The sequence below is a fragment of the Chlamydotis macqueenii genome, chromosome 1 (genome assembly GCF_036417535.1).
Source record: "Chlamydotis macqueenii isolate bChlMac1 chromosome 1, bChlMac1.mat, whole genome shotgun sequence".
NCBI classification, from domain to species: Eukaryota; Metazoa; Chordata; class Aves; order Otidiformes; family Otididae; genus Chlamydotis; species Chlamydotis macqueenii.
The window spans coordinates 81,930,962-81,953,011 of NC_141556.1; the positions used below are offsets into that span (position 1 = coordinate 81,930,962).

General features: G+C 41.2%; 1 protein-coding gene across 1 annotated transcript in view; it reads left to right on the top strand.

Moving 5' to 3' along the window:
* The first annotated feature begins 9,207 nt into the window (after nt 1–9,207).
* Nucleotides 9,208–22,050, top strand: part of VWF (von Willebrand factor) — a 139,897-nt gene continuing 127,054 nt past the window's right edge. Inside the window, exons 1-6 of the mRNA XM_086758341.1 lie at nt 9,208–9,308; nt 10,139–10,193; nt 10,550–10,708; nt 11,722–11,824; nt 11,913–12,121; nt 17,648–17,772. Coding sequence (XP_086614467.1) covers nt 9,279–9,308; nt 10,139–10,193; nt 10,550–10,708; nt 11,722–11,824; nt 11,913–12,121; nt 17,648–17,772 — 681 coding nt within the window. The 5' untranslated portion in view covers nt 9,208–9,278. The remainder of the gene's footprint in view (nt 9,309–10,138; nt 10,194–10,549; nt 10,709–11,721; nt 11,825–11,912; nt 12,122–17,647; nt 17,773–22,050) is intronic.

A 22,050-nucleotide genomic window follows, 5' to 3' on the forward strand; every position in this document is an offset into this window, starting at 1 on the left:
TATAGAACTATGTATGTTACCAAAATCCGGAATAAAACTCCTTAACAGCAATGAGAAGTTAAGAAGCAGGCACTTCTTTATTGTAGTGCTGGGCGCACGGGGGATCGCTCCACCTAGCGTGCGCGCCTGTCTGATTCAATAGCACCGTTAAATACACATTCGATATGCATATTCAATAGATTTACAAGATATTGTCATGCATAAACATCAACATTTCGAGAAATCATTATAATTCGTCTCCTCCCGTTCCTGCATGCTAAGTAATTTGAGTCGGGGGTCCTTTTGGCGGTCTCGGGGTCATCAGAACGCCCCCTCCTCAAATTTGTCAGTCGAACCCCTCCTTGAAATCTCCATATATAGTTCAGAGAACAAGGTCGCCTTGCCCTTAAATCTTCTGGCTTGAAAGCGACGGCTCAAGGCCCCAGCTGCATAACTGGTGCCTAACCACCCCAACATACCGAACTAATTAGGATAAGGATATGTTACCTTTCTAAGATAAGGGAGTTTTGTGTTTCTTCTCTGGCTTGAAAGTGACGGCTCAAGGCCCCAGCTGCATAACTGGTGCCTAGTTCTGCCACTATCCTAACTACCCCTTAAATACCTAATTAGGATAAGGATAATTCATATATAAAACTTAACCCTATAGTTCTATGGTTAGTAAGAATCACCCTACACCTACATTCTAAATTCACATTAATCCAGTATTTTTTGCTATTATCAATCATTGATATTGTTATTGATTGTAATTCCACTGATTAAAGTCCTCCATGCCCAGATTGAGATGGAAAGGGTGTGGGGTCTCCTAGCAGCGAGCTGGTATTCGTAACATGTCCATATCTTCCTGTTTCCCCTAAGCCTGTGGCTATATAAGAACAAACAGGATAATTAAAGATTCCATATACAAAGAGGGTCACATTTCACCATGCAACCCTAGTATTGCTTCACATTAACACAAATCAAGTGAACATATCTCACACTGTAAAGCTGCACAGTGTCTGTATTTGCTCCCTTCTGTAAAGGAAAGGCTTCACTAGTGAAAAATAACCACTTACACTATTTAGAGCTGAAAATATTAAGCTATTGTATTTGCTTCAGAATGTTTTGTTTTACCTAATGCAATTTCACCTGGTGCCTTTCCCGGTAGCATAGAAAAGGTGCAGATCTTTCCTAAACAGATCTGCTTGTCAGAAGGGATCAGCTGCCCTCTTGCACTGTGTTGACTATAAGCATTTTAACTGAAAAAATAAGAAATGTCAAGGTCCTTTTGATGGCTGGTTCTCTAGTGCTTCATGAGCTGCGTTTGCAATTGTCTACCCACCCTAAGAGGGCATTTCCCATCTTTTGACTGTTCCTGTTTACTTCTGCTCCTTGCTAGGACATGAATGTTTTCCTGTCAGAACAGATGTAATTGGCGGATATATGCAAGTGGGTGCATATATGGTACATACATGCATTCATGGTGCTTAATCTCTTTGGAGTTAACCACCTTTGATTCTCCCCCATCCTGCCTGAATGAAGAGCACAGTGGTGGGGCTGTTCTGTCTGATGTCCACTCAAAAGTACATTTTTGTTCTGTTGGCCTCCTCCTGCCTTTGCTCAAAGGTGGGTTTCTTTTTTTGTTGTTGTTTGTTGTTTTTTTTAAAAAAAAAAATATTTTTTTTTTAAGTGTAAATCTTAGGAGATAACTAAACCTCAGATATTACAGTTAAAAGACCAGCTGAGGACACTTTTTATATAATTGAGACTTGGAGATCTTTGTGTGTATCTGAGGGTGACACTGGCTAATTTAGTAACGAATTACTCTACTGTATATATGGTGTTACAAGGTAAATTGTTACTGCCACTGTTGTACAGGCCCACAGCCCAGAAGTGTTAGTCATGTTTTTCATGGTTTCACTTAAAGCCATTTTAGCAGCCGGCATTTGGACAAATTTAATCCCAGAGGGAGGGATTAACTGCTTTTAAAGCAAGTGTTTTGCAAACTGGTATGATGTCATGCGGAATTAAGACTCTCATTTTCTTATATTATCTTAATGGAAAAATTCTCTTGCATCGTATGGGGTTTTTTTGGTGTCTGTTTTTTGTTTTGGTTTTTTTTTTTTTTTTGTTTGGGGTTTGGTTTGGTTTGGTTTTGGTTGTTTTTTTTTTCCTTCAGCAGCCTAGAGGTGATACTGTGATGATTGACTAGTTAGTGTCTAATGTCATAGAATCATAGAATGGTTAGGGTTGGAAGGGACCTTCAAAGGTCATCTAGTCCAACCCCGGTGTTGATGTTAAGATATAATGAGGATGCTGAAATATTTGCTATATCTGGAACAAGCTAGATGAATGGAAAGCATCCTGTGGGGTAACTGTGGACTCGGTTAAGTGAATAGCATGTGTACATTGAGTACTGCACTTAGAAAATCTTGTGCATGTAAATACACTGCCTAAGCTAATAAGGCTAGAGTTTTGACTAGGTGTTTAAAAAAAAAAAAAGGAATATGAAAACCACAATTCCAGGGAAGGGCAGAAATTGTTGAATTGGTCTTGGCTGACTCCCTATATGCAGGGAATTTCAGCCTGGGGTGGAGGCTTAAGACATTAACAAGCTAAAGAGAAAGAGCAGTGAGCAACTGCTTCTGAAGTCTTACAGGAGGAGACTGAAAATGAGCGATCCCTTCCCAGGCTGGGCTGCTCTGCCGTAGGAGCATCCCCTTCCTGGGAATGCTGAGACTTGTGTCAGTGTCTGAGAAGTACAGTCAGGTGTATATCCTCAAGGTGATCCCTAACTTGTGTAAGGGACAAATTGTCCATAGGCCAGGAGAAAAATAATCTCTGCCTTTCCATTCAGTTTCTGGTAACTCTTTGTAATGTAGTGCAAATTTATGAAGCTTTTGGCTCTTCAGCTAGCACAGACTAGGGTAGTGCCACTGACTTCAGCACAGCAGTACCAGTTGGCACCAGCTGAAGATATCATCCTTCAGCTATAGTATTCTTACTTCCTAGAGACGTGATAGAGTCATTGTACAGGAGGGGGAATATTTTGCTTTGAGGCTGTGCTGCAGATCACTGGACCTACAGGATGCACATTGGGTCATAAGCCCCTGTGTCAGGCTGCTCCATGGCAAGTTTGTAGTCTGGTGGTCTGGCAGCTATGCAGAGGAGTTTTATACAGGGTAGCACCAAAGAGCCTTGCTTTGCTCACTGCAGCCTGAAGTTCTTTTGGCTCAAATCACTCGAAAGATAACCCTGGGGAAGGCTGTGAAATTGGAAATCCCGCGAGCTTGCCACCAGGGAAGGAGTTCAACTGGTAGTACGAAGGATTATCTTTAATACCGCTCTAGTCTGGTGGGTTGCATAGTTGAGAGGGAGAGCACCCAAGTGTTTGTTTTGCATGTGGAAGGTTGTCTGGAGTCTGAGGGGTTACAAATACAAAATGCGGGTCGTTGGTGCCTCCCATCCTCTCTGAGGAGTGTCTTTCTTTAAAACATCTATCCTGAACTGTGCCAGGAGAAGGAATTGAGCACTGATGACCCCAAAAATGCACTGAAGCCCCTGCAGTTCATATGGGATAGAGCCAATGGCACTGTTTAGTTTTCCAAATAGGCTTTCTGGGCATTTCAAAGAAATGTGTTCTGCTACTTTGTGCTGAAATTTATTTTACACTGCTGTGTGCTACAAATATAGTCCTGTTTGGGCAGCTGCCACGGGGACAGATAATGTCGCCGGCTTTCTTCTTGTGACTGTGCCAGGAGAAGGAATTGAGCACTGATGACCCCAAAAATGCACTGAAGCCTCTGCAGTTCATACGGGATAGAGCCAATGGCACTGTTTAGTTTTCCAAATAGGCATTCTGGGCATTTCAAAGAAATGTGTTCTGCTACTTTGTGCTGAAATTTATTTTATGCTGCTGTGTGCTACAAATATAGTCCTGTTTGGGCAGCTGCCACGGGGACAGATCATGTCGCCAGCTTTCTTGTTGTGACGCATCTTAGCTGCCTGTCTTGCTTTGCTTGAGGAGTCCCTGCACAGCAGAGAAGCAGCAGAGAGGTGATGTGTAGCTCCAAGGGCAAGCGGGCACTGCTACTACCCTGCTCAGGAACACGGGTCAGCCTTCTGGGCAGCCCCCTATGAGCATCCCTACCTTTTGGTATTGTGCTGCACTGCTAGTACATGTCTAATTTGCTGTTTTGGCCACTACTCTTGTGAGTATCTGTAACTAGCTTATTTTACCCACCCTTACTTATGCCCTTAAAATATGTCAATGAATAATTATGCAGTATAAATCTAATTCAAGGCTTTTCTGCAGGGGGAAGTTCCATGCTCCACTTCAGTACTAGAGTGCTTTGTTCATCTAGCTTGGCTTTTTCCTCGAAGGAGCACATTAGCCTAAATATTCCAAAGGATTCAAATACAAGTTTATGTGAGCTTTCTCAACAGATATTCTCATGTGGGTTTTTGAGGGTGGTGGTTTTTTTTTTTGTTTTTTTTTTTGTTTTTTTTTTTCCTTCCTTGAACATGGGGAAGATAGATGGGGATGCAGAAGTAACTTTGCTAAGCCTGTACCCTGTGTTATTTCTGGTCTGCTGCTCTGGGATTTAAAGAATTGTCACGGGATGTTCTTATTTTCAGAACTATTTGCAATGATTCTTATTTTAGCTTATTCATTGCTGCTTATGCTGAGGTTCACTGTTTGTTCACTAATGGAAAAGTTAGTATGAATCTCAGTTGTGAAAAACCATTGAGACATACCTTCCCTCAGACTGGGATAAGGAAAGCTGTCTTGGTTTGGTTTTGAACCGAAAAGTAGGATTCTAGTGGCTAACAGCTGTTGCTTAGGAAAAGAGGTGTAAGAAATGAAGTATAACATTAAAGGACGGGGCTTCTACTTCCAACACTCCCAGGGTAAAGGCTTCCTAAGCCACAAACTCTATCTGATTCATCATTTGATCCCTGTGATTTGATCCATCCCTGTGATGGACCAGCCCTTCATTAATTTGTCTGACTCCTTTTCGACACAGAGACCTATGCTGATGGTGCTTTAAAGCCACCTCCCTGAGAATGTTACTGACTGCTCCCAGCCTTTACACTGGCAGAAATAATGAATATTATTTACTTTCTCTGTGCCATTTGTGATATGGAAATGCTCCTCATGCTTTTTTTCTCTGATTTTCTAGGATTGGAAGTTTCCTCCCCTTGCAGTGAAGTTGCTCCCTACCTCTAATCACCATTTTATGTCTTCTTTTTCTATCCTTAATAATTTAACTGTTTTTTACTAGACTGACTCAGAGCACAGATAATATTAAAGACTAAAGTGTACTTTTTATTTATGATTGCACAATGATTTTTTTTTTCTTACCCATTTCCTGTCATTCTTTCCCTTTTTTTTTTAATGACTACTGAGCAGTGAAGCAGCATGGCTTCCTTCCCCATGAGTTTCTGCTTAAGAACTTTCTGTTTATTCACCAGGTGCATCTTCTGTTCCAAGTATTACATTTTGAAGTACACTGTCCTCCATTTGATTTTTCTGTGGCATCTGAGGATGTGGCATTTGGGACTTCAGTTTGCTGAAGATGCAAAGAACATTTTTTAGACCTCAATGCCTTTGGATGCAGAAATTAACTGATGCTTATGGAAACAAACTGTCTAGAATAGAGTACTTCAGCCCAGCATGCTTACAACAGGGCCAGAATCAGGCTGAAATCTTCAGATTAGTTGACTCTATAAAGATATATTGACATCCTAGATTGGCTTGTTTCCCTCTAAAACACAATTTTGAGAAAAATTTTGTTACTGAACCTCATTGGAATTACTTATGTATTTGCCTTAAATAAGATGAATTTTTCTTACAGCAGATGCTTGCATCTTTCAAATAGTCTTAAAGTGACATCTTGTGTTGCTTCCATAGCCTAATCTAATTTGCCTGTTCCTAAGCACAGAATCGAAATTCAGTATTGCTAGGCTTTAGTCTTCCAGTTTACCTACATCAAGATATTTTGTCTTTTTTTTTGTTGTTCAGGCTCCATATGTTTCATGACTGTTCCTGCAGTCAGCACTGCAGGTTTTATAATAAAGGCATTTTGCATACGTATTTGTGTAACAAACTCAATGGCAAACATGGCATGTTGTTTAATGCATCAGTACATATTATTATATTACTGTTAGGAAACAATGGACTTGTTGCATGTGACCTAGTGTTTGAACAAAGCAATGAAAATCAGTATTATGGATAATTTTTCTCAGAAGTCCTTCCTATTCTGTTCCAGCTACTAGCTATAGGGGACTTTCCAGCAACAGTGCATAATCCTTTAAATATTTCCTCTGACATTTAATTTACATATCAGATCTACCCAAGCATCACTAAGATTTGTATTGGAACAATCTACAATATCAGCCAATAAATGTGCTCTTTAATTACCATTTCCTTGTGTTGTTTTTGTTTTGTTTTGTTTTGTTTTTGGTTTTGGGAGAAAATGGAGCCAGGAGGGAAAAAGGAAGTTTGTTCTTTGAGTGTCTATCTAAATTAATGGTCTTTGTTATGTCCCCTAAGGTCCCTAAGACACTTAAAATGTGTCATGATGTCTGGCTTATCTGAACCGTCTATGAAACGTCGGCAGTGTGAGTCACAAAATGTTCCTCGGAGTAGACCAAGGCTCTGGTCACGCAAATCACTGCATGTGGACTTCAGCGGCTCCGTCCAAGTTCAGTTACCTGCCCGCCTGCAGCCTGCTCCTCTCTGAAGCACCTTTCGATGGATTCAGGCTTTCATGTGGTTTGTTTTCTGCCTCGCTGATGCTCCAGATAAAGACTGTCAGGGTGTGAAGGCAGCAGAACAAAAGCTAATAGAGGGAGACCTTGGCCATCCATCATGGTTACAGACTAAACAATCCTGTACTGTTGAAGAACTGGCCCCTTTTTATAAAAATGATAAAAAAATCACTATGGAACAAAACCAGCAATGTTTCTATTTATAAGGAATATTTTAAGGGACTCTTACTCTATCTTCTGTATGTGCCGAACAAAAAAGTATGAATCAAAGCTACCTGATAGATCTAGATTTTCAAGACAAAGTTACCAAATAAAGGGACTTGTTTGGGGCTCAAGCACTGAAAGGATTAAAACTGAGAAGAAGACAAAAGACTATGGTGGTAAGAGGTCTTATTCCTCATGTTGTGAATAATACTGGAATTCCTGTAATGAGAACATCTCTGTGTGATCGCTAATCCAGGCTCTTGGAGGTATGCAGGACATTCTGAGAGCAGGCAGCTGGACCCAAGAGGATAGAATGACTCCCAGTCAATGCTATTCCTCCATTTTCATATGAAACCAGAAGCAGAAGTGAGACTAAGAGGAAAAACAAGAGACACCTTGCCTGTTGACTCTGCTACTGCCCCATTTCTGCTTATTATACAGATGTAACTTTAGCCTTGAAGGCAGTTCCATGTGAAGGGTTTTTAGCTCTTCTCTGTAGAGTCATGCCAGTTTTAGACTTGGTAAAACCCTGGTCTGCAGACTACAGCAGGGTCAGAACCTCCACACTTACCGGTTCCTCTATCCAGAGGTTCCCAGCTTTTGCTACTGTGCCCTGTCATGCAAAAATGCCAAAGAAACAGTTTTCAAAGCTTCAGCTTGCATATTTTTTTCCCATAGATGTTACTTCTGTGCAAATGCAGAGGAGCACTTTGGGCAGAAGCTATGGGGGATACTTTATTGTCCTTTACCAGTACTTTATTGCAGCAGCAGGGATTGCTAGGATTGCCCCACGCTGGAGGGATGTCTGTGGGGCACAGAAAAAGCCGTGACTGAGGTGGAGACCAAGTTTCTGCACATGTGGGACAGTTGCCTGTATGTTCCCCAGGATCTTCCCAGGTGCTGTCAAGCGTGGGCCTTGTGTTGCCATAAGTGTGAGCGGAGCAAACCTTACTGCTGCTGGAGGAAGACAGGAGCGTCTGGCTGAGAAGATACTGACAGAAAGGGTTCGCTTTGAAATCTTGTTCTCTGGATTTTCACGTGGAAAGATAAATTTAGTCTGTGTTTCTTTCTGTCACTCAGGAGCTATAGCACAGCTCTATAGCATTTTAACATGCAGATATCACAAAGAGTTCATACAAGACAAAGTATGTATGGCTACCAATTTATTACTTGTATTGTTTGTAACACCTCAACCTCAGCAGACTCATCACCTAAGTTGTCTCAAAAATAATCCATTGCCATTCTGCAAGTATCAAGCTAGTCATCTGTAGAAATCATAAGGGATTTCTTTCTGCCTGCAGGAAGAAGTGATGATATTACAATGTGGGTTGGTTTTTTTTTTTTGTTTGTTTTCTTTTTTTTGTTTGTTTTCTAAGAACTGTGTGCAGGGATTATACTCACTTCATTCTCAGAATTGCTTGTACACAAGACAGACATGGCTGCTGCGGAATCTCAGGAGGCATATTTTTATTGTTTTGCATTGTTTTTCTTGGTTTAAAGTAAGGACCTGATTCTGCGAACTAGTGGCAAAATATGATTTTCAGGGAAATGTGTTGCCTCCTAACCCCTTTGTTATTACTAATAGCTAATGAAAATATAAAGCATGGGAAAATGAAAGTAAAGATGTCATCTGCTCTGTATTTTTTTTGCTCAGAGCTGTAGTATGCCCATAAAGCTTGTGCCCACTTCTGTAAACAAGTAGTATGTGCGTGATTAACTTCTTACCATGTGTTGTTCCAGAGAGTACCTCTATAAACATTTGCAAATGGAAGAACTGAATGTGTTAATCTAATAGAACGTGACAAAATTCAAATATATTTGGACCTGGAGAACAAAACCAGGTCATTACTAGCTCTGAATTTTTTTTTTCTTCTTTCCCCTTTAAAGCAGTTGTTTGCAGGAAAAAATACTGCATGGCTCTGTGGACTTTGAGGTATGGAGCATCCTAATATTCCTCTTTAACAATAGGCTTTCAAATAACTATGCTACCTATTGGCTCAGCTAGTGAGACTTGTCACACATACACATGCAAAATATATTTCAAAGACTTATCTGTCATGTAAGTTTTAAAAACTGTTTCCCCTCATTGTAACTTTCTGGCAATTAAGGCTACTGATTTACACGATAGCAATTTAATCTATTGTCTGGAGAATCAGACGGATGTGACGTCCAGTCTTTATCTTTCCTTTTAAATGAACAAAAGTTCCTGGCTTGTACAAAAACAAGAAATTTCAGACCAAAGCCATTCCAGTCCTGTCTTCTGAAGGAACGCAGAAACAATGGTGTTGTAGGCTACAGGTGGCAGTTGGAGGAGCTTCTTGTTCATGTGCAAGAGGAATCTCACACAGAAGAAGGTACATTCATTTCTAATTAAGCCAGTGGTAAAATTATAGAGGTTTGTACACTGACAGATCTTACTTGATTGTATTCTGACTTGTTAGTAGCACTTGCTCTATTAAAATTGAGGGAAACTTTAAGTCTGCACTTTAGGACAGACTGGGAGGTGAAGGGGGCTGAAGAGAAGGGTTTTATACCCTGTCTTTTTTCTTTGCCTGTTTTGTAAAACTGAAGGGTTAACAAAGAAAAGCAATATCAAATTCTGTCGTAATAACAGTGTGTGCACTAAAAATACACTAGCAAATGTGTAATCTGAGAATAATGCCTATTGTTTTCTTTACCGTTACTTTGTAGTCGCATTCCCATGTAGTTGTCACTTCTTAGCGCTCATGCAGCAGTAACAGCCTTATGTCAGACTGGCATTTGCAGCATTATGTTAGACTGAGTTTTACAATAGATCTTTATTTTCCTGTCTTTTGTAAATGAGGTTGTCTGATAAATAATGCTGCATGTTGAAGGGCTTTGCATGTACACTGTATTAACTTGGGCAAATCGGAATATGTGTTTATATTGGGTTGCATTTCCTACAGAGGTAGCCCACATATCCCTGCAACGAGAAGTAAAAATGGGGAAAAATAACAGTTACTCTCCTAGATTCCTATTTAAAGAAGCATGGGTGGGTAACTGAATTACTGTGAAAGTCTACATGCATTATGGCTTTCTCAAATATTGTAAACCTCCAAAATAACTTTATAAAGAAAGGATAAAAGAAGGTGAGTAGTTGTGAAACAGCCTAAACACCCCAAACTAAGAATATTCTAATCAATCTGGTTTTGATTTTTGACAGATGCTCCTCTTGGCAGTGCTGCTAACAAACCTACTGCTGGCCACTGTAACATCAGGTAGGAAAATGTGTTTATTTTCTGATGTCTAGGAACTATAATAGGTTTTTACTGTTTCTTCTGTGAGATTCCCCCACTTTTTGCCTATCTAATCCTGCAGTCTTGGCTCAGGCAGCATTCTCATCATGCTGGAGACATCGATAAAGATCCAAAAGGAGTAACTATACCTTGCCACAAGCGCTGTATTGAGTCACAAAGACTTGCTTAAGTCAGCTTGATTCTATGGACTGTCATGCCAGGCATACGGTCTGCCTAGAAGCTAGAGCTGAAGGTCCAGGACATGCATTGGTGATAAATTCCTGGACTACAAAATGACTGTTTTTACATAGCAAGTTATGTTGTGTTTTGATATCCAGGATCATCAGGTTCTTTGCTTCAGGCATCATCAGTTTCCCGTTGCAGTCTTTTTGGGAATGATCACATCAAAACTTTTGATGGCTCTTTCTACAATTTTGCTGGAGACTGCAGTTACCTTCTTGCTGGGGACTGTCACAAGCGCTCCTTCACACTCTTAGGTGAGTTTCAGATGACTTTTTACTGACTACAAGTAAACTAAAGTAATCAAATCACTCTGAAAAGAAAACGTATACCAATTTAAATAGTTTTCTTCTTCAATTTGAAAAACTTGGTACAATATTTTGTATGTAGAAGAACCCACTAGCATATGTGAAGTGTGAATTGATTGCAGTATTTTATGTGGTCAATGAGCAGACACTTTATAGTGGGCACATAAGCATGGCATAATCTATTTTTGATTCCTGTTTTAGTATATGTGTGTGGATCCCTGGCTGTGAAGTGCAATCTGCATTGCTGAGCAGAGCACTTAGGTCTGAGCAGAACTGGCTACCCGGAGCAGGAGGTCCAGAACAGGCAGCGCATTGTGCAAGGAGCTGCTGTAAAGTCAAAGCTAGACAATGGGCAAATGCAGAGAAAGGGCGATGTCTGAAACTGCCATCCTCTTCTCTCTCAGAGCCTAAGAAAGTTGTCTCCACCTCTGTGCTGCTCTTTTTGAAGCATTCAGAGTGAGTTGCCCCCCAAGTTGGATAACTGATGTTGGTGTCTGCTTCTTAAAGACCATTTCAGATGGTTTGGAGGTTTATAAAAAATGAAGATATCCAGGCTCAGTTCTTTCATCAGTTCAATGGATTCAATCCCCTTCTCTTACCACTGAACTATGGGTTGTTCTTGGGCAGAAACTAGGAAGGGAAAAACCAAAGCAGATCATTTGGCACATCTCCTGTGTAAACTCCTCCAGTGTGCATGGTAGGATGGAGAATTCACTGGCTAGGGACAATAATGGGGAGCGCGTGAGTCCACAGCCAGTGCCAGGGCATGCAGCAGCCAGTGGTTGATGCCAGCCCTCATCCTGGGACTATCTGTCCATTTCACTTTAAATGACTATGGGATGAAATAGATGGATAGTTCTTGACAATGTTAGATGATATGCTCCCAACCCTGCAATGTACACTTACAAATCTCCTCCTGAGTCCCAGAAATAACAATATTTGCTTATGTCTCATCTCTTCAGGTGACTACCAGGATGGAGAAAAAATTGGTTTCTCTATTTATCTTGGAGAATATTTCAGTCTTCGCTTCTCTTTAGATGGAGATGTGATGCAGGAAGACAAAAGGTACCTGTGAGAACAAGTATTCCAGCAGAAAAAAAACCAATGTTTTTTTGTGTGTCATATTCTGAGAAATTCTTATTTTTCTTCTTAGGGTTTCCATACCTTTTGCCTCCAATGGCATATTTATAGAGAAGGAGGCAGGTTATTATAAAATATTGAGTGATGAGCATGGCTTTGTGGTGAAGATTGATGTCAGCGGGAATATTCAGATACTCCTTCAAGAAAAGCACTATAATAAGACCTGTGGGTTGTGTGGCAACTTTAATAAATTTGCTGAAGATGACTTCAGAACTCAGGAAGGTAAGACTATGACTAACTGACTGTATTTTAATGTATGCTCTGCACACTTTCCCTGATGGGTGATTCAACAAAGATTTTGCTGATCCAGCAAAATGTTTCTACAAAACCTGTCAGGTATCTCATCTTGATGTGCTGAAAAGCTGTCTAAGTTCTTTCATCTTCCTTTCTCCTGAAAGGAAATTGCTATCTCATCTCATTCCTGAGCAAAGTCTAGAAGTCTGAATTTAACAGTTTTAGAAACCTTGAATCTTGAAATACAAGGATAAAGCTACAGGCTAAACAATGTATGATATAGTGTGTGAGGAGACTGACTAGGAGAAAACTCAACAAAAGAGATGTGAGGAATACTCATTGATTCACCTACTAATTTTTCATCAGTTAGACAAGTGGGAGTAGGAACAGGTAGTGTTGCAATAGCAGAATATTAAATCCTCGGGGTTGCTACTGGCAAGTTTGTACTTAGATTTGGCATGGGATGCTGTTCTATAAAGTGGCTACCTTTTAATGATGTTTCCCTGTCTAAATGTGTTGTTGGATTGGAAGTGCACCTTGTATCACACCGATTCCTAATGAGAGGGAGAGACAAGACTGCTTTTGTAGCTCTGTTCACCTTTATGCAAAGTCTGCCAGTATGAGTGAAAAGCCCTGAATATGACTTTGAAGGACCAATCTTGATTTGTGGTATTTCAGACTGTCTTTTAATTCTCAGCACTTACCTGAAGCGGGAAGGTTTAAAGTTAGTTAATAAATTAATATGTTAAATTGATAATGTGAAGTATGTATTAAAAATAAATGATGCAGAAAATAAAAAGGGAGACAAAGCAACTTGGAGAAGAGCCTGGCAGTGCTCCAGAGGTGTGTCTCACTGACACTTGGGATACATAAGCATAGCTTCAATGTACCGAAAAAACCTGATTTCATAGTATTTTAAAATGATTGATCAGTCCCTCAACAATGCAAATAATAAGAAACAAACCCAGCTCACAGAATTGCTTGGCAGGGCTTGGATAGCTTGATGTCTGAATGTGTTGAGATCTGAAGTATGCATCTTGTTCTTGAGATAATAAATAGGATTCAGACTATTATAAAAAGGAGGAGCAGAAAAGAAGACTATATTGCTTTGGACTGTTCAAATGTAGAAGATTCCCTTCTGCTGCTCATGTTTAAATGTGTTTCAACGCTGGAGACAATATCCTCCCTCCTAAAAAACCAGTGCTTTTACAACCACAGATTTCCAAGTGTAATGAAGTACATGACAGGGTCACTGCTTGGAAGAGCTGAAAAATAATAGAGGAGGTGACAGAGAACATGCACAGCTCTTACTGTATGAGGAAGTTTCTGACTTCTGTAACCTGTGTGGGCATACAGGTCTGTGATTTTAGCCTGAAGAATGTAATTGTACTCAGCAAATCTGCCAGTTTTTTTTTTTTACTCTGATACAATAGACCTTTCATTTAAACTAATTTAGAAGAATTAATTACATTTGAATTTGATGTATCGGTGAGGGACGTCACTACACACACACACATGTTGTTTGTCTCCTTGGCAGCTCTGCTAGCAGAGGTGTTCATACAAGCGTTTCTTAACTTACTCCAGGCAAAACCAGCTTTTCAGACCATTTTTTTTTTTTTAAACTGTTGAGGTGAGGATGCAACACAAGCAGCTGGGAGAGGTAATATTCTTTAAGCGAAAGATCTAGCCAGCCTATTGATAGCCTATGATGCAATTTACCTTTTCTTTCCACTGCAGTTTTTATTTGCTCTCCATTTAGCCTGATGAGGTCACATAAAGGTCAACTCAACTCCAGGATGTGAGCTTGGTGTAGTGACTTAGCAATCTGAGGGCACTGAATGGATACGTTAAGGTTGCCAGCAGACTGACCTCTCCTGTTCAATTGCCTATTGCTTCCTGTTAAAATCTGGGCATATTTTAATTTATAAGATTGGGCCTTCAGTTCTAATCCGTTAGATATATTTCTGGGCTGTATTTGTATTGATAATAAACACAGTAAGATCTTTGAGCTTCAGAATAATAAGCAAGGGAAGCACATTGTGTGAAGGAAAAAGACAACGCTTTAATGTTGCTAAGATTACGGGCTGTCATCTGGAAACCCATGGGGAGCACCATGCAGATCTGAACATTAAAGGCAAAGGAAGAGAGATGATGCTAGAGGTTGTGCATCAGGTATTGTGCTATAGCCAGTGAGCTTGTTAGATAGCTGAGATGTGTTAAACCTTCCTCCAGGTTTTTTTGAAGGCTAGGCAGGCACCTCAAGATGTACTAGCCTTTAAACTGCTTTGATTTACACTGAAATGGTAACCTGTCTGGCTGCTAATACTCCTTGCCTGGTGCTGTAAGAGGTCTGCAGCTGAAATGTTTTCTTCTGTCTAATGTAGTACTTCTGTATCTTCTTCATATCTGCCTGCATAGGAGGAAACTCATGTGATTTGATGGGTCATTTCTAGGGCTTTTTCATGGCACCAGAGGACCAGATCCCAAATTTATGCAGAAGTCAGTTGTCATAGAATCTAGCCCATAAATGCTGTCTTTCATGTGACATCACATGTTTTGTCATGGTTTCAACAAAATGGCAATTTTTTTTGTTGAAAACAAATGAAAACATGATTTTTCCATATTTTAGGAAAAAAAATTGTGATTTAATAACATAGAGGGTTAGTTTGGTTTGTCCTAAGAAAGTGGATTATGACATAGAACTTCATTAGTTATATTTGGATTTTTTTGGGGTGATGATGAAATAAGAGGTGAAGCACCTGCTGTGTTACTGCACATTACCACTTACAGCAAGTAAATAAAGGAGGTGTGAAGGAAAGGGTGTTTAAACTTAGTGAACAGTGTGTAATTGTTTGTCTTTTCTCTTGATGTATTTATACCCATGTTCTATAACCTATCCAGGCATGTGCTATTGTCATGGCACTCTTATGACTACTCACTGTGTTTGGCGTGGAAACTGAGGAGAGGATAACGCACATCGATTCTGTATACGCTTTTGAATGAGGTTCTGGAGGTCTAAGTGATATGACTCAAGCTACGATACCCTAGCAAATTAACATTGGTAGGACCCAGCTTTGAAGGTAGTGGCCTTAGGCAGTAGCTCTTGAACCTCAGGGAAAAAAAAAAAGTTTCCCCAGCAGGTTTCAGAGTTGCAAACACACAGTCATTCAGACAGAGAATGAATCACTCTCATTGACATAGTTCGTTACTAAACTAGTTCATCTTGCAGAGAAGTGCTTATGTCCTGTTGAGACTTACAAACAAGACTGATTATATTGTACGTAGTTGCTTGTTTATTGGATATGTCAGTAAAAAAAAAGCCAGCTGCCCCTTGAGAGTTTGTTCTCACACTATAAAGCATAACTAAAATATTAAAAAAAAAAAGTTCTTGGAAGCTTTCCAGGTTTTTTTTTTTGCTTGGTGTTTTTTTTTGTTTGTTTGTTTTTCCCCTAGATCCTAATGAAGGAGTTAATTTCTCCTCTGCTTTTTCTTGCCAGTTCATCTCTGGTCCTGTATAGTCATCCTGTAAATGCTTCCAAGACTTGGTAATTGAATAGACTCTGATTTCTGTCATCATCATACACTTCTAACTGATTGCCAGTCTTTACTTATATCAGAAACATGAAGCTGAGTCCTTTCTAGATGCTCAGATACCTATTTGACAGCCTTCAGCCTTTGAGTGTCTCATGACCATTGTCGTGAGCATTTTACGATTGAGGATCCAAAGCATAGGCCAGAAGAGATGACTTACCTAATGCTACAGAGAAAATCTGACATAACATGGGCAGCTTGATCCAGGAATCTCCTCAGGGCATGCACACGTGAGCAAGTCGCCAAAACCCCATAGCCTTGCAGCGTGTTAGTGGTCAAAGGGCATACTTTCACCTTGCAGAAAGTGTAATGTAATTCTCCTCAATGAGAGAGGCTGCAGCACAAACTCATGGAGCTTGTTTGTGTGCCCATAGCCTCAGTCTTTGCCTAGTACTCTTATTGTTGACCTGTCTCACAGTGATATTGCTGTGATAGGTGCTTGGATGTTTAGGTCATCATTAAAGTTTATTTGCGCAAAAGAGCCCATTCAAGTCCAAAACAGGGATATTAATCCATCATTTTGGTATTTGCGCATGTTACAAACTCTTAGCATTATAGAATAAAAAAAAAAACCCAACACAAATTAATCCAGCGTCCTATTATGCTTTTCTTGGCACTGACAGTAAGTCTGTTTCTGGGAACCTCCAAATTACAAAGACATTAATGACAAAACAATACTAATAGCTAATTTTGAATAAAGGCTTGATATTCTGAGCCTGCTCCAGCTGTCAGCAACATATTCCAGCCTTTTAAACTGCTGAAATACAGAATATATGATGCCACTGGAAAGTGAATATAGGTTAAAGAGGTAGAATTTATTTTGTTTTCCAGATACAGTCAGGGTCATATTTCAACATGTTCCCTTGCATAAGGTCTTGGGAACGTGTTAACAGTGGCCACTGATATTCTTACATGCAACACAGTATGGTTTTAAAAAGCAAAGTTACAGAACTAAGAGAGAGTCATTAAATCAACTATTTTGTAGTGGGTATCCACAGAGGGAATTAGAGGTAGTTCTCTGATCAGCCAGGCCATGGAGGGCAAAAGGGGGAGGAGGGAACATTCCCTTTTTGGGAGGATCCTCCTTCTCAGAAGGATGGAGTAAGAGAAGATGGAGACATAGCTTGCACCTCTCAGGAAGTGGCAGCCATACAGATGAACTTCAGTTTTGCTGTTATGCAAAGTGAGTGCAAATCTTGCCAAGTCTGGGCCGGGAGCTGTTTGTAATAGGACAGAGTAGCATGTTCCAAAACAGCTTACACACACAGTAGGATCGTGGGCCCGAGCAATTGTGGTGTATGTTAAGTTCCTTTGCAAACAAGATTCAGTTTCAGAGAGCAGGAAAAAATCAAGGCTAGCTGGGATCAGGAATGCTAATACTTTTAATTGCTGAGAGAGAGCAGCTTAATTTTGTTTGCCGCTCTAATACGTCTCATGTATTGACAGCTCTTATATAGTAGGAAAATGTGCAGGCATGCTTAGGCATCTGCAGATAATAGCTGACAGGCAAATAACTCCCACCATGTTCATACAGGTGTGAGAAGTTCTGGGAGCTTCCTTCTGCAGGCTTTAGCCTGTCTTTGAGCTCAGAGAGGTCCTCTGCAGGAGTCAGTCCAGATCACTGAAAGTGGGTTTTCTACGGTCATAGAATCATAGAATTTTAAGGTTGGAAGAGACCTCCAAGATCATCAAGTCCAGCCATCAACCTAACACCAACATACCTACTAAGCCATGTCCTGGAGCGCCACATCTACATGTTCTTTCAACACCTAAATCTATTTGGAATAGAAATTCATTTGATAAGAGAGTTTTTATTTTTAAAGACAACTTTCACCAGACAATTGCTCTGATAGTAGCCAATAATGACCACTCATTGCTCAAACCCCTCAACAGCCATGTGCTTCTCTTCTTCTTCATTCACAGGGACCCTTGTGGGAAACAGTTATGATTTTGCAAACTCCTGGGCTTTGCACAGTGAAAACAAGCGGTGCAAGAGGGTGCAGATGCCAAGCAACACCTGCAACATTTCATCTGACATTGCAGAGAAGGTTGGTGCTGCAAGATACCATTCTGATTTCCGTCCACCTCTGCCTGAAGCCAGCTTGTCCGCCCTTTGGCGGAAGAACAGAAATGCTTCCTTGAATCCACGTCTGTACCTCACATGGTCCTCCCTCAGCAAGCACTTAGGATGTGAGGCGCAGGAGATACTTGTTTTGGGTTTCTGAGGTGCAGTGTGGTCTGAAATAGCCATACTGGGCGCTGCTCCTGCTGCTGCCCTGGAACAAGGCACGTGGCTTCTTGTCCAGCCTGGCAGGAGTTAACCACAGGGCTGGTGGTGGCTGTGTGAAGGTCCCCGCTGTGGTGCAGCAGGGTCAGGTGCAGGCAGAAGGTGGAAGTGACACATCCACAGTGCATGCCTGTGCTGTCTGCGGGTGCTCCCCACCTCTCGGTGAGCCAGCGCAGGGCTGGAGGCAGGATGCAGCTGTGTGCTTGTGGTTCCTGAGCTGATAACTGTGTGCCCTCCCTGCAGACTCTGGCTGGTGCTAGCAGGGGGATTTCTGCACTGGGCTGCCCGGTGCTGTAGAGAAGTGACCTTGGAGGTTGCATGTTATGACTGATGTCTTATTTACTGCAGTCTGAAGAAAGGAACACTTTACTCACTAGTTAACGAATGCAATTTTTCTCTTCTACAGTACCCTGGCTGTCCCTATTCTTTCTAAAACTGTAGAATATACATACCCCACTTCCTCTCCCAGCAAAAAACCTCAAACCCAACACACAAACATCAGAGAAGCCAACAGGCTTCATTTGGGCCTGAAGTGTGAGTTGCTGTCAAAGAAACTTTGATGTTACTTGGGAAAGGTGTGTTTAGGTGGTACCTGTAGAATGAGCTACTTAATTCCCTCTCTGATTCTCCCAGCAGGGAAGCATCAGTTCTGGAGCCTCTGTGGCCACCACTGCTGCAAATAGTGTTTGTGAATGTGTTGCAGTTCATACACCTGGGAATCACCAGAGCAGGAAGATGCTTCAGACAGGCTATTTTTGACAGAGAAGATATTATTTGTAGGTGTTGCAAAAGCTCTGTGCCACCAGGCTGTTTCCCTTGCCGTGAGGAGGAGGAGGTTCCTTTGCCTATGCATATGCTCTGATTTGTTAAAGAAACATAGAAGTGCTTGTCTCAGCCAACTCTGTGACCCTCTTTGCTGCATCAACCTTTTTATTCTCTGATTAGTATAGACATTTACCTTGTTTCCATTGGACACAGGACAGACACACATGGATGGTCACTAGTTGAGGGAGGAAAATAGCTTTGAGTATATACTGACTGCATGTGGTATTATGGATTACGATTGTACTGTTAAACTGAGTCTTCATCCATTGAGGGTTTGCATCTGATTTCATGTACTCTCTTGTAAATCAGAATGATCTGGTGAGGGCCAGGTTTAGATTTAGACCACAGTAACAGAGGCCAAAATTTAGCCCTTAGGTTCTGGCTATACAAGCCTTGTAAACCTGTAACTTATTAAACTAGGCTCAAATAATTTTTCAAGAGCAGTAGCACTTCCTGGAACATATCTGCTCTACAGCTACTTTGAATGCTGGTTTCCTAGTTACCTGGAAAAAGCTAACTAAGACTTGGACAAGCTTGCAAACTTCTGACAGTTCCACTAAGTTTTTGAACGGGGACGCTTACATTAGACGTGTTCTGAAATTCAGCAAAGCGTCCTCGTGCCCCTTAGCACTACAGCTTCAGTCTCGCAGCCTGCAAACTCTGCTGAGAAAATACAGCTGTGATTTCAGGCTGGAGACCTACAGCGTGTGCTTCTTGCTCAAGAGCCAGTGTGCGTGGAGCATTTCTGTTGGGGTCTGGACTGATTGAACTTGAGTAATGGTGCGTGGTGCCGAGGATGTGACGAGAGCATGAGGGGTTTCAATCTGGCTGAGATGCCTTCTGAGGGACAGGACTGCGTTATAAATCCAGTTACAGCTCTAGAGCAGGGCTGGATCTTGAGACTGGTTGTGGCTGCTGGAACTTTATCTATTCTGGCAAGTTTAATGTGTAGAAAATGTCAACATTGCAGCTGAGGCCAGGAAGCGGCATGCAGGATGAAATCCTGTCTGATGGTAGAGTGCCACAAATGTGAGTTTTATACAGATCATGTTTAATATTGGTGCTTTGTTGGATAAAGTTTGCTCTCCTGCAAAACGGATGAAATTTCTTCTCTCTCGTGTGAGTTCATGAGCTCATAGCATTTAACATTGGCTTAATTTATTCACTGTGCAAGAATAAACACAGCACTATTAATAGAAGTCCAGCCAAACGAGTGCCTGCTGAAGAATGTAGGGCTTTTTAATAGCGTGCTTTGTTTGCTTGCTTCAGCTTCAGGAATGTAAATCTCCCCCGTCTCCCAGGCTCCCTCCCTGCCAGGCGGTCAGCTGCTAGGTGAGGAAAACAACAGCTTTGGTTCACTGTGCTCCTCCTGCCTCCTCACCCCACTCGGGGCAGATCTATGGTTTGGTTTTTTTTTCCCCTCTCTGCCCTGCTTCCCCGCCTCCAAAAGCATCCTTGGAGAGATGACTTCTGACCTTTTTGCAAGATGCAGTGAAGCCAGAGAGCCCTGTTCTTTTATCTTTAAATCATAGAGAACATGGACAATTTCATATTGTTTAATAAGGAAGAGCTCTTTTCTTGATTAATGGCACCATGTACCAGCTGAAGTTCTTGACTTTGCTTACATGCTTACCCTACTCTTGTTTTGGCCCCTCCCTGCCCTCCATCTCCAAAGTACACACACGCTTACATGTGTTTGACTGCTGCTTTGCCTGCAGATATGGTTTCTTTTCAGATGCATGTATTCACTTCCTAAGGCTGGATGCAGCTTGGAATCTGTATGGTGGAGGCTCCCTATTGGCTACCTTGTCTTGTGATGCATTCTTAGATGTTACCTTTATTTTCTAGATTTCACCTTTAATAGAAGCGGTGCATGGAGGCCACAGTTCACTGTATTCTTTCTTTTTTTTTTTCCTTTCTTCTTACGAAATTATAGCTATAGCATGTTAAATGTGAAAGTGGCTGACACTGTAAGCTGAAATTAGAATTCAACTAATTTCTGCCTTTTCTGAATTTCAGCTTTTGCTGCACTTGGTAAGAAATAGTCCCACTCAGATCCCAGGGAGTACTTCCATACGCAGTAAAGAAATAACACTTATCCCCAGATCTGAAAACAAGTGAGAGTGGTTTTCAACTTGGACTTTAATTTTTAATGGTAGAGGTCACAAGCAGGTCCAGCAAAGACATGGACATACAATGCTATAATACTTCTGCTCCTGAAATATACAGGTTAGCTGAATCAGCATTCAAGTGACTTCTGTCAGTCATTATGTTTGCTCAAACATACAGCCAGCATTTAGTGTACTAAACACATTGGCTTTGGATGCTTTTTACTTTGAAAGATGGGAGGCTAAATCATTCCCCCTTTCAGTGAACCAAAGGAAGATGTATCCTGAAAAACTATACCCAATTATGGCACCAAAATGCACCCTTCCTGAATGATCTGGAGAAATGCTTCTGCAGATCTATATACCCTAGGGTTTAAATTCAAGGGAGTGAAAGGATGTCTCTGCTTTCTTCTGCTGCTTTTTAGGTTATATCTCCTTAATGGCAATTGTTAAGCAATATACAAATGCAGTTCATGCAGCAGCAGAAGGCAATGCCACAGAAATTGGAAGAATGTACAAAATTCCACCTACACTCTGTGTGGTGGGACTGGGGCAGAGAGAAGGTCAGCAAGTTTGCGGTCGCTAAGGGTTGTCAGTGCCAGGACACCGCCAACCCATTTAAAGAAACACTTAAAATAGAACCCATCCAGAAGTCAAGGGAGAAGTTTCAAGACCTTCACTTGTATTTCAGATACCGCAGTCAGTTCTGCTAGTTTTAATCTTACACCCTCCTGTACTCTAAGCACTATTTCAGCCTGAGGCTTAACTCACTGGTCTGTTGGGTTTAGATGTTTCTTTGTCTGTGTGGAGCCACCTCCAGAGCTGTTGCACCATGAGCAGAAATGCTACAGCGGTGGGTGAAACTGCCAATAACTAATGCTAACCACCTATGTGCGTGGTCCCCTAAACTAAAGAAAGGGACCTTGCTTAGTTCAGACTGACCATTGAGTTTTGAAGAAAGAAATGAGAGACAATAAAAAAAATTTGCAGAATGGTTTAAGTTGGAAGGGACCATTGGAAGCCATCTAGTCCACCCCCCTGCTTTCAACAGGACCATCCTAAGTCGGGTTGCTCAGGTCCTTGTCCACTCATATTTTGAGTGTCTG